The sequence below is a fragment of the Pectinophora gossypiella genome, chromosome 2, assembly GCF_024362695.1.
Source record: "Pectinophora gossypiella chromosome 2, ilPecGoss1.1, whole genome shotgun sequence".
In the NCBI taxonomy this organism is placed as follows: domain Eukaryota; kingdom Metazoa; phylum Arthropoda; class Insecta; order Lepidoptera; family Gelechiidae; genus Pectinophora; species Pectinophora gossypiella.
The window spans coordinates 12,895,178-12,908,122 of NC_065405.1; the positions used below are offsets into that span (position 1 = coordinate 12,895,178).

At 39.0% G+C, this 12,945-nt stretch overlaps 1 protein-coding gene across 2 annotated transcripts; it reads left to right on the forward strand.

The window, feature by feature from the left end:
- The first annotated feature begins 1,482 nt into the window (after positions 1 to 1,482).
- LOC126378543 (ornithine aminotransferase, mitochondrial) lies at positions 1,483 to 11,779 on the forward strand. 2 transcript variants are annotated; one of them, XM_050026981.1, is made up of 10 exons: positions 1,483 to 1,620; positions 2,301 to 2,404; positions 4,342 to 4,480; positions 6,225 to 6,393; positions 8,015 to 8,155; positions 8,504 to 8,663; positions 9,529 to 9,656; positions 10,270 to 10,347; positions 11,077 to 11,215; positions 11,596 to 11,779. In XM_050026981.1, the coding sequence occupies exons 2-10, from the start codon at positions 2,302 to 2,304 to the stop codon at positions 11,760 to 11,762; spliced, it is 1,224 nt and encodes a 407-aa protein (XP_049882938.1). In that variant the 5' UTR covers positions 1,483 to 1,620; position 2,301; the 3' UTR covers positions 11,763 to 11,779. The 2 variants fall into 2 exon arrangements, with proteins under 2 accessions (XP_049882938.1, XP_049882947.1); XM_050026990.1 differs by lacking the exon at positions 1,483 to 1,620 and adding an exon at positions 1,905 to 2,059.
- Positions 11,780 to 12,945: the final 1,166 nt, after the last annotated feature.

Below are 12,945 nucleotides of genomic sequence, written 5' to 3' on the forward strand. Positions count from 1 at the left end.
TAGAAATGAGCTGAGAACGTGCCTGTGAGTGTGTTAGCGGACTATCTTTAATTGTGAATAATGAAATGATCATCAACGGGGTAATTACTCCGTTTTTCACAGAGGTTTTTCAAGATTTGACAGGTCCGGTTTTTTACAGAAACGACTGCCTGTCTGACCTTAAAACCTCGCGAAGGGAAAACTAGCCCATAACAGGTTAGGTCACATACCTCCGAAAATGCATTTCTCGGGAATGTGGGTTTCCTCACGATGTTTTCCTTCACCACTGAGCACGGGATAATCATGAATTCGAAAACAATTTATGATACAAACATGAATTCGACAATCATTGGTTTAGGCCTATGCTGGATTCGAACCTGTGGCCTCAAAGTGTGAGGTAAGCGTTCTACCAACTGGGCTTCCTTTACCCTCCTCTTTATTTAAGAGCTGCGCTCTTGTCGTCTCTCTTGTTCCCGCCAAATCCTTCACCTCCTGATACGATATGACCTGCACCTTCTCTTTTATTATTAGATAGATAGATAGAATCTTTATTTAGGTTTAAGTCGTTACATACGTTAAACGTTATTATTTATGGATCTGTCCACCCCGTTGGGAATTGTGGGCTTTTCTTTTATGTATGATATGAAATGCCACTGACAACATATGCAGAGCGTGCGGTAGACCTTTCCGGTCTGGGATTGGCTTATTTAGTCATAGTCATTTATTGATAATAATAATTACACGTCACAGATATTACAAAATTCAATGAAATTAAATATTACTACGGAATTCAATTACATTAAAATATATTACAGGTCGTCAAAACTATAGAATGCCTGCACAATGAGCCATTTTTTAAGTTTAAATATAGTACAATTCTTTGCTTGTATGATATGGTCAGGCAGTTTGTTGTACACTCCCGGGGCCATGACATGCACAGTTTTCGCGCTCCTCCGCGCCGGAGCCTATGAGCACGAGAAAAAGTGCCTCTTGGCACTGTATGAATCATTTGGAAAATATGGATGAGGCTAATGGTGTTACTTTAAAATAGCTAGGTATTTGCCTATTACCTACCTACACATCTAGAAAAATAATTTCAAACGATTTTGGGCTAGTTTAGGTAGGCACATAGAGCTAGGAAAAATCTGCTTTCCCGCCATTAAGGAATGAAATTGAAAAATTAATGTTGGTACCTACATTATAAGACGCCGTTTTGTAGGCGTTATATTGATATATCTAATATACCTAGGTACCCCTAGGTATAAAGAGTAGGTACCCCTAGGTATATTAGATATATCAATATGAGAATAAAATATGCATAAGACAAAGATCTAACATGTTAAATAAACAACTTTAGAGATCTCCTACTCTTATCTATTGTAAAGTAAACGCTTATCAACGATATAGTTTCAAATGAACGTACCTACATGTAAATGATAGAGTCTTTAAGTCTGGTAAAGTATGACGTAATACCAAGATGTAAACTATAAAGAGTACTTTTCCGCCCATTGATTCAGTTGGTAGATAATTTCGGGAGTGAACACATCTCTTAAAGTAGTCTGGACTTCTTAATTCAGACTTAAGACTGTTTTAGTTTATCAGTATTTAGCTTCAAGACTTTAATTATTTTTAAATAAGCTAGTAAGTATATATTTAAGACTATGTTTTTGTCACTTATTTTCTAGTTTTCTTTTATCGAAGCTTGCAGGTAGGTGGTCCATTTATCGCGAATGTTATTGACCTTTCATATCACTAGCTGAAGTATAAATAGTCAAAGAAAATAGAAACATCCTATAACGTGAAGTTATTTATTTTAGAAAACATTCCATTATAAGGTTTTATCACTCGTTTGCATTATTGAATGCTCTTAGGGCAAAAAAAAGTGAACTAAGATAAACAGGTCTGGTTTAATTGTTTTAAGTTCATTGCTTTATTAATAGTAACAGTGAAAACAATTAAAACTTTGTTTTCATTCATTCGCTATTATCTAAAAACCTAAGAAAGTATATAAGAAGGATCATAGTTCACTTTCTTCATTATTAGTGCAGATTTCTATTAATTAACAAAGGTTTAATTTAAGGTAAGTAGATACCTAAACACAAAATATTTTTCACGACAATTATTGAATAAAACTTGTTAAGTGTTCGTTATATTGGGCGATTATTTATAGTGTTTATCAATCATTATATCCATTTTGCGAAGTCGTATCAAAAATGTTTGCAAGTTTTCTCCTGATTAATTGGTGTTCTGCCCGCCTCTTTAGGGGGTTTTTTAGGGATCCCGGTCGGTTTTGATTGTCCTATCCTACGATTTCTTTACAGAATGGCTTCCCAAAAGTTGACATCTGAGCAAGTGTTCGCTCTAGAAGACAAATATGGCTGTCGCAACTACGCCCCCGTGCCGGTGGCGCTATGCAAAGGAGAAGGTGAGTCTTCGGGCTATAGGTATCCCATTAGGACACCATAGACGGTCCTTTGGTTCACCGGCTTGCTTCTCAAACGGAGAGCGTTGGTGCCTGCAGGCTTGCACTAATTATTAATTTATTAAGTGCAGTTTTCACTTGGCTCGACCATTATAGACGGCGATACGGCTACCTATCACGTTGGTCTAACAGAAAGCTCGGTGAGGTGTGAGTACTTAGTTCATCTTGCGATGGATGTACTTCTACTACCCCAATTGAGATATAGTCGTGAACATATGTAGGTAATGCGTTGTTACACCACCGCGACTGTGGTTTCGCCGCCATGATGGCAAATCAAATCAAATCAAATTAAATATACTTTATTGCACAAAACTAAAATTTCAACAATCAGACATAAAACACGAATACAGTACAATTTGGGCGGCCTTATTGCTCTAGAGCAATTTCTTCCAGGCAACCACCAAAAGGAAACAAACATGATGTCTTAGCAGATAGGGCCCTAATAGTTTCTTTCTCGTCTTTTCTCATAAAATCATCATTAGTATTGTACTTTTATTAGTATTGTGATAATAATTTATGATCCAAAGATGAATTCGAAAACAAATTCGTCAATTATTGATTTACGCATGTGCTGGATTCGAACCTGCGACCTCAAAGTGAGAGGCAAGCGTTCTATCAACTGGGCTACAACGGCATTATATTTCATGTTAAAGTCAAATCAAAGATAAAGATAGGGGAGAGAGGACTAGACTAGGAAGGATAAGTATAGAGGTTTGATCTTAGGTGAAATCAAAGATATAAATCAGTTGGTAGGTATTTAGGTATACCTACTTGTATTATCTGTCTTTACTCAAAATAACTTAATTCATATGAATTGACATTGTAAACATTATTCTATCTAAACACGCATTATCGTGACAAATATTTGATAATTACAAAATTAGTTTAAAATAATTCCACTCATTAGCATAAATGGTTTGTTTATCTAATTAACTTGTCTTACTTGCTAGGGCTGGTTCCACACGTAGTCACGCTGATAGTAAGCGCGGTTCCTAAACGGGCTGATGAACCGCGCGACTGTATAACGAGGGTATATTATATTAGCGTTTTCGGTCATAGTATGAACAATAATAATACCTACTTACTATACAGGGTGTTGGTGACATCGTAACGAATACTGAGGGGGGTGATTCAGTGGAATTTCCTGTCGGAAAATTCATGAAAATTTTAGTGTTTTTTTTAATTATTTTCCGTTCCATACTTTTGCTCAGAACTCAGTATCATGGTTTGAATTATCCCTCAAAGTTTTTGTTACGATGTCACTAACACCCTGTATACTTATAGATAGGACTCTCCGATACGAACTTGTTTTACCTTGCCCCCCGATGCGAGTCACTTTTAAGGAATAAGGGAGCGCGCCCAGACTTTCTGTCTCGTTCGCACGCACGGTGTAAGTTGCATTTGTGCATTTCTGTTGTGTAACAACGAGAACGACTATTTATGTACTTACCTACACTTACAGTTCAGGTACAGTTTCGTAAATAGTTTAAGCAAATATATTATTATGGTTGTTTTACGACCGAAGCTTATCTTCTTGAAAATATGAAATATCTTATGATGACACAATTTTGAGATTTCAGCAATTATCTTGAATGAATCCTTTATTAAATATTCCTTTAGCAGTTATATATTTATGACTCCAGTGATATGGGGTTAATTTGCATGAAAGAAAGAGCGACTTTTAGTTATTTATCCTGAAATGGGTACCTATTTTTGCCGGTGTATCACTTTTGAGTTTAGGTAAAATGTATAATATAAGTTTGTAGTACTTTGGTATCCATCCATGGTTTGATAACTTAAATAATTCCTAAACCTGGGCATCTCTACAATTTCCTGCATTCCTTGCTAAAAGACAGATTTGAAAAATATTTGTATTTCAGGTGTGTTCGTATGGGACGTTGAAGGCAAGAAGTATTACGATTTCTTGAGCGCGTATTCAGCTGTGAACCAGGGCCACTGCCATCCGAGAATCATCGCTGCCTTGAAGAAGCAGGCGGAGAAGCTGACCCTCGTGTCCAGGTGAGCAAGGTCACAGAATAAGAGGAGCGGAAATGTTGGGGCCTGTTATCTGAGAATTATACCCATACTCTGTTAATTTGAGAAATATTGAGGCCTGCTTCTCTGATAAATATTATAGCCAGTTACCCTGAGTTGAGGAGCTCGGTGGCGCAGCGGTAAACGCGCTCGGTCTGCGATTGTTGAAGTTAAGCAACTTTCGCAAAGGCCGGTCATAGGATGGGTGACCACAAAAAAAAAGTTTTCATCTCGTGCTCCTCCGTGCTTCGGAAGGCACGTTAAGCCGTTGGTCTCGGCTGTATTAGCAGTCGTTAATATCCATCAATCCGCACTGGGCCCGCGTGATGGTTTAAGGCCCGATCTCCCTATCCATCCATAGGGAAGGCCCGTGCAGCAGTGGGGACGTTAATGATGATGATGACCCTGAGTTATTGGGGCCTGTTTTTCTGAGAAATATAGGGTGTGTTATCTACTCTGATTCCCTTGTGTGAACCGAATCACGTGAAAATTCATCAGGTCATGTAAATCCCGAGCATTTTCATTCGTTTTACGAATGGATATTTCATTTTATTATGAGATAATTATTCCGGAATTTTTAAAACTAGATTATAGATTTACATATTAATTACTTATTCCGCACGTTAAACTAATACGAGATAGATAGACTAACTTTAACTAGTTTGTATCCGCCTAGAGTTCAAACAATGTGACCACAATGATAATAAACTGGATAATGATGACATTAACTATTTATATGTGTAAGACAATATGATAAATGTATTTTTAATTTGATGAAATTGCTTTATCATTTAAGTAGGTTAAAAACAAAAATATCTTTATAAAAATAGCTTCACTTATGTAAAGATTACACGAGATTTCACGTCTGCAATTTTGTTATTTACTGACATAGGCGTTGACGTATAATATGTTGTCGTTATCATATGTCATCATCAGCCCATTAACGTCCCCACTGCTGGGGCACGGGCCTTCCCTATGGATGGATAGGGAGATCGGGCCTTAAACCACCACGCGGGCCGAGTGCGGATTGGTGGTTATTAACGACTGCTAATGCAAACGGGACCAACGGCTTAACGTGCCTTCCGAAGCACGGAGGAGCTCGAGATGAAAACTTTTTTTTTTGTGGTCACCCATCCTAAGACCGGCCTTTGCGAAAGTTGCTTTACTTCAACAATCGCAGACCGAGCGCGTTTACCGCTGCGCCATCGAGCTCCTCAATCATCTCTCCTCATCATATGTACGGATAGAATATATAGGCTTGTTTCCAACTAATCAAATCAGTTACTTTTTACTAAACGTCAAAACACGAAACTATGGAATTTGTATGAAAAAGCACAGTGTGACGTCATAGAAAAACGTGATAAAATATCGGACTAATTATTACGTTTTTCTTGATTGAAACCCGGAAGTCATTCTTCTGCCCGTTTGCAGCGCCCCCCACTAACTTGGACATAAATCTAACCCTTATGACAAAATAATAATAGGAAATAAAAATAAACTTTTTATTTCGGATAACTTGGATGCATGACGATAGTATTAATGATTACTTACTTGCTTCTTCATCTTATCGTGTGGGTTGTGAGGTGGAATACCAACCTTACTTGCTCATCACCGAAACAGATCTCGTCTTTCATGACAGAAAAAAAGCAAACCTTATTCTATGTTTCGAGACGAGGGCATGGAAATGGATCTTAACGTTAATAAAACGTTACTAATTTGAATTCCCCAGAGCGTTCTACTCAGACCAGCTATGTGTCTACGAGAAGTTCATGACGGAGCTGCTGGGCTTCGACCGGCTGCTGCCCATGAACACAGGTGTGGAGGGAGGCGAGAGCGCCCTCAAGATCGCTCGCAAGTGGGCCTACTACGTCAAGAAGATCCCAGAGAACAAGGCTAAGGTAGTGACGCTATTACGCTACACAAGGGTTAGGACGTTATTGCACTACTTGCGATACATAGCTGCCGAGAAGTGGGTGTAAATTAAACCTCTGTCTACCCCTTCGGGGATACGGCCGTGATGCTATACTCTGTTAATCCGATACTTATCCGATCCGAGACGAAGAATGACGGATAGTAGAATTTTTTTCTTTTTTTATGGGATGACGGATGCAGTGAGCTAAACTATCAATAGTTCTAAAACCCCTTTGGATCCGTCATATCTTTTTTTGAGGGTGCTGGGTATAAAGGTTGCCCGACTTAGCCTACTGTAATAACGCCCCAGTAATTAGGGATGCGTCCACGTGTAGTATAATAGGCCTTTAAAAACTGATTAAGGATACAGACTCTATGGACAGTCTCAAGACAAATCAGGTCAAGAGAACTCCAAACCGGCGAGTACCTACAACATTTTGATGAGTGGATGAAGGGAAGGTTAACCTAAGTGGAATGCCGTGATCTGTCTGTTGGGGTACTGTGCGTCGCATACACATGCTTGACTTTTAAAAATGGACTATATTAGTTTAAGATACTTTAAATTAACAAAAGTTAAAAACGCAACACTCCTTGATTTGATGTTAGAAGGGTAGAAGGAAAGTTAAACGCGGTGTTGCCATAATATAAAACAAATTTTAGTGTGTACTACACAGACTACCAATGGGAAATAGGCGTGCTCTTAGGCGTCTATGTAACCAGCCTATAAAACCTATTAAACCTATTATTGTATAGTATACATGCTTAAAACGGGTTTATGCTGACACGACTGATAGCTTTTGCTCATCGTTCAATCCATCATAAAGTGACAAATAAAATAAGTACGTGGGTAAATTAGGTTGATATTTTACGAAGGCACCGTCCCTCCCATCTCTGAAAAGTTCCAAAAACTACAGATATACGATCAAGGTCTTTTAAATTGAATAGATCATTCTTACCTCAGTTAATTGTGGAGCCGATTGACTTCCGTAACCTATTGTTATGATGATAAATTAAAGTAGGTGCCCAACAAGACAAGATAGAAATAAAGATGAAATAATTTAGAGAAATGATTTAAGTGTTAAAGTCGTTCTCTTCGTCTTCTTTCATGTGGGTTTGTTGTGTGGTCAATGACCGCCTGCATTAGCTTGGTGGCTTCAGCCACCTCAATTTACTTAAATACCACGCTTTGGTGGAATGTGCCCGTATTGGGACAGAACGGAAACAAATGGAATTGGAAGCCAGTGTCGAGTTAAGCCAGCCAGGAAGCAGAGTCGAAATTTAAAATTACGTATATTATCTTATAAATAACCTTGTAAAAATTTGAGAATAACATTTTCGTAACAACAATAGGGCTGACATAATCGCTAAGCGGGGACGGCCTTATATTCAAATAAATATAAAAAAAAACTAACTGGTGGCTGGGTTCAGCCACCTGAATGTACTTAATTTTATACCTACCTAATTTTGTTGTTTTGTAGGAAGCGAAAGTGACATGTCAGGAACGTAGTAAGTGGAATTACGTGGTATCTGCCTATCCTAACGGGAAATAGACATGACATGTCTTTATTATGTACGTATGCTAAGTACCTACTTTTCGCTTAATTCCAGGTGATCTTCGCAGAAGGCAACTTCTGGGGCCGCACGCTGGCCGCTTGCTCGGCATCATCAGACCCTTCTTGCTACGAGGGCTACGGACCCCACATGCCTGGTTTCACACTCGTCCCCTACGACAACATCCCGGCGTTAGAGGTTAGTATGTATTATGGATTTAGGAGAAGTTACTCGCATAAAAGTACCTACGCGCGATAGGAACCACCTCTTTTTGAAGTTGGTTAAAAACGACTTCCACAGTTCACGAATTGTGCCGCTTACCGTAACAAATACCCGCAAGAAAGAAAAAAAAAACCGTCGTCTTCAAATATTACGGCAACGCATTGTACCAATATTGTCCAATATAGCGTTGCGCCGCCTTTGAGAAGAAATTCAAAATTAATTATATCTTATATTTGGAATTTATTCCAAATTCAAAATACCAAAGTAAACTTTAGTAACCTAAGTTGTTACTAAAAACTAATACCAGCCATTGTGATTTTACAGAAAGAGCTGAAGGACCCTAACGTATGCGCGTTCATGGTGGAGCCTGTCCAGGGAGAGGCGGGGACTGTGATTCCTCAACCAGGGTACCTGCGTAAAGTCCGGGAGCTGTGTACCAAGTACAACGTGCTTTGGATTGCTGATGAGGTGCAGACTGGCTTGGGTAAGAAAATTATGGTTTTGAACAGGAATCGATAGAGATAGTTCTCACAAATGTCGAACATGTTGAAGTCTTTGTTTCAATATTGCCCGAGATAGAGATTCAGGTATGCTTCACCTTCCTTCACGTTGATGATGCATGAAGAATATCCCTTCGAATGTGAAACATGAGTCAAAAATTGTTACAACAACGTGCATAATAAACGCGGTCCACCCTGCGTATTATGTGGCAAAAGTTACATGCAACTAACTTAAGTTGGAATACAACGAATTTTCATTCTTATCAGAAGTCGCCAACAATGTGCTAAAATAGTTCAACAGCCAGATGCTGATGACACCTAAAGCTACACACATGCGAGGCATGTGCTACGGACGTACTTCTTCACGTAGCATGGTGTGGGTGGCACATGCGTCGTAATGTCCTTAGCAATAGGTCTACATTTTATTCCCATTGACATTCAGAATTTGCCTTTCAACTGTTTTAAGACAGTAGTTACACAGAAACTTTGCAAAAAAGTTATTATAAGGTTAGTGATTATTTAGAAGATATGAATGCATGGGATTAACTGTCTGAGAACTGCTATTAGGTAGCTAAACTAAATTACTCAATTGTATAACAATATTTTATGTTTTTTTTTTCAAAAACCTTCTAGGGCCCTGTGCCAAGGTTTTTCTATCTGCTTCTTTTCCCCGGCTATACAGATTGTGAGAAGCTGCAGTAGTTTTAGGCGGATGAGACGTTCGTTATGTAAAAATTGACGATTCAAAGTGTAACTACGTTACCTATTCAATAAAGATATTTTTGAATTTGAATATTGCAAGTATCGTGGAAGTATCATTATGTCATGTTGATATCAACTTTTTCGCAGGTCGTACTGGCAAGCTGCTGGCGGTCCAACACGAGGACGTGAAGCCCGACATCCTGATCCTTGGCAAGGCGCTCAGCGGCGGAGCCCTGCCTGTCTCCGCTGTACTCGCTAACAACGAAGTTATGAACGTGAGTTTATTCACCTTGCTTAAAACGTGAAAAACATGCGAATTAAATAGAAACAACACATCAAGGTGGTATGTATGCCAGCGAGGTGTCTAGTTGACTTGCACAGCTTATACGTAGTAGTGTTTGTAAAAATACTAAGTCATTACTTATCATCAAAGTCATCGTGAGTAACTTTCGAGAAAGTTGGTACAAGCATAACAATCACCCGTACCGTAATGTCTATAGGGGTGTGCACGACAATATATGTCACTAGACAATTTACCTCACTTGGCTTACCTACCTATTCAAGTCCTAAAATTATTAATGAATTATTAGGTAATACCTCTAGTGATTTCGCTCATATGGATAGAACGCGTGACTTCGGACCATAATTCATCAAGAATCATAATTTCAATAATAATTTACGATAATAACGACAATGAAAGTGATTGATTTGAATTCAATGACTGATAGTGAATTATTTTGCCAACCTAATTAATTTATCTATATAAACATCTCAACAATATCAACTTGGCAACGTATCGAAACTGCAAGTTGCTTTCTGATCACTTGTGATTATCCCCATCCTTTGAGTTTATGTATGTATATACAAAAAAAACATTGCTATTTACAGGTCATTAAGCCTGGAACACATGGGTCTACCTACGGAGGCAACCCGTTGGCTTGCGCTGTCGCCATGGAAGCTATTAAGGTATTTCAAGGACTTTATAAGGCACCTAGATCCTTCAAAATTCATAATCTTCTATCATGTGGTTTGTAAGGTGTATTACCAACCCCATCAACCCTGGTGTCTGGGTTACTGTTGAGCCGCCAAAGGCCCTGACATGGCTCATGTAACGACTACTAACTTACATCAGTAAGTAGTAACCGGGACCAACGGCTTAACATGCCGAATGCCTTCCGATCCGTGCGGATCATCTTTCAAAATAGGAAAAAGAGCATATCTATTAAAAAAATAAACACATAAACATAACACGACTACATTTACAACTGATGAGGGTTGTACCGGTACCATACTGGTAGTCAGAAGTACTTATCCACATCGGAAGATGAACTCAGTACCCGCACTGCCAAGTTACATTGTTAGACCAACGTAACGTAGTGGTGCGCCTTATCTCCGTCTATAGTGGTCGAGCTAAACGTGATAGTCAAAACTGCACAGATAGGTTAATAAGTAATAACTCATTGGTGCAAGTCCCGTACCGGGGATCGAACTGGCACTGCCCGCATGAGAAGCAAGCCGTGAACCTGAACTGTGACTTCACACAGAAAAATTCAAAGGCTTTATAGCTTCTGCAAGTTTCATCAATCCATTTGGAGCAAATTTTAATGGATTTAATAAGCTTTCTTTGTGGTTTTCATTTGTACTCAAGTTTACATCTTAATGAGTGTACCTAAAATGTTTAAAATATCCTTACAGGTATTGTTAGAAGAAAAAATGGTGGAGAATGCAGCGAAGCTAGAACATGTTCTTCGTGAGGAATTGGAGAAGATTCCGAAGAACAAAATTACTACTATCAGAGGGAAAGGACTCATGTTCGCCATTGTAGTTCACGACAGTAAGTCTCTACCAAATAGTCAAACCTTAGATTGGGCTAGGCATACCATAGAGGAGTATTATGCGACTCTAACATTATGGGGGAGAGAAATGGGTCGACAATCCAGAATTCTTTTTAACCCGGTCGCGATTTGGTGCAACCGCATGGTCCAACATTTTTTCCTACAGAAATATACATGGCATACACTGCCTGCTACGCTACCCAATGATACTCACAGATCTTCCTTTTATAAAAACGGAAGGGATATTGAGTATATATCACCAATAAATTTTAGTTTTCACGCCCCCAGTAAGCAACTCGAGAGAAAAAATATCTATGGTACTCTGTGGAGCAATCATATGAGCCACAGGTCACAAGCACCATACTTACCTTGTTTCCAGGTATCCCAGCGTATGACGTGTGCCTTCGGTTGCGTGACGCGGGGCTGCTGACGAAGACCACACACGGGCAGACCATCCGCCTGGCGCCACCGCTCGTCATCACAGAGCAACAGCTGCGCGACGGCTGCGCAATCATCAAGAAGGTCCTCGACAGCTTTGATAAATAAACGCGCTGTGAACTGGTTTTGTGGCTTTTCATTTTCACCCATGACTTTTCTTTTTTTTGTTTTTTGATTCTATGAGGACGCTTGGGATACTCAACTAACAAAATAAAGTTATATCGAAGTTAAGACAACTTTTCACGTGCAATTTTAGCAATTTTTTCTTGTCTTTTCTTTGATAAGGAGGGATCTCCTTGTATGATAGTCGGTATTTGTTTTTTTTTCCTGCATTTTATAAAGCACAAGATGACCTTTTAATATACTATCGCGGAGCTCCGTGCGTCGTAAAGTTTGCGGACGAGTGAAGTGCAAAGTTGATGTATGAACAATTTGGTCATACTTGTATGGCGCGCGTTTCGTGTTCGCTTGGCCCTTCCAACCTCTTTCTTCTATTCCGTGGGTACCTACTACACATTACCTACATTGTTTCAACTTTCTGGGGTGAATGTTCATATAGCACACTCGAGATAAATAGTTCATCGATACCAATCAATCAAACTCTTGACTTTGATTCTCTCGGTGTCTGATAAACAATTAAAGGCATTTGGACTTATCAACAAGTAGGTATCTACAATTACATGCTTAGAATTGCAGCAGGACAGAGATATATAGTACATCCCCTAGTGCGAACGAGACAAGTCACTCTAATCGTGCGTGTGTGTGTACAGACACATGTAGGGGAGTCATTCACAAATGTCATAGTAAAGTTACTAAGTTCCTTTAAATTTTCATTTGAACCACAGATAATAATTTACCTACAAAAGAATATGGGCTGATAGGGATTGGATAAAGCTTATTGCAATTTGCCGTCACCGCGCAAATGTCACAAACGTTCTAATATGTAGGACGGTAGGTTATTACGTCTAATCAAAGAGCGCAGGTCCGTGTTGCTCTATGCGTCTAATACGTAGGGCAATCTGATATACACACGTTGTAATTACTAGGACACTAACTTTATATGCCTGACATTGGTTAAGGTAAGTTATAAATGGCATCTCGATAGAAATAACCTTGTTAAGTGGATTTAGAGCGACACTCATTATCACATACTTACGCAATAGATTGCATATTTCATATGCAAACATATTAAACAGACGTTTTACCTCAAGATAACTTTAAGACGTATGCATGATTGATAAGTCTATGTATGATAACATAATTTTGCAGTCTGTAACATGTTACGAAATGG

Coding starts and splice junctions, on each gene's coding strand:
- LOC126378543 (XM_050026981.1), top strand. CDS start 2,302: ATGGCTTCCCAAAAGTTGACATCTGAGCAAGTGTTCGCTCTAGAAGAC. Junction 6,394..8,014: donor TCCCAGAGAACAAGGCTAAG/GTAGTGACGCTA, acceptor GCTTAATTCCAG/GTGATCTTCGCAGAAGGCAA. Junction 9,657..10,269: donor CTAACAACGAAGTTATGAAC/GTGAGTTTATTC, acceptor TGCTATTTACAG/GTCATTAAGCCTGGAACACA.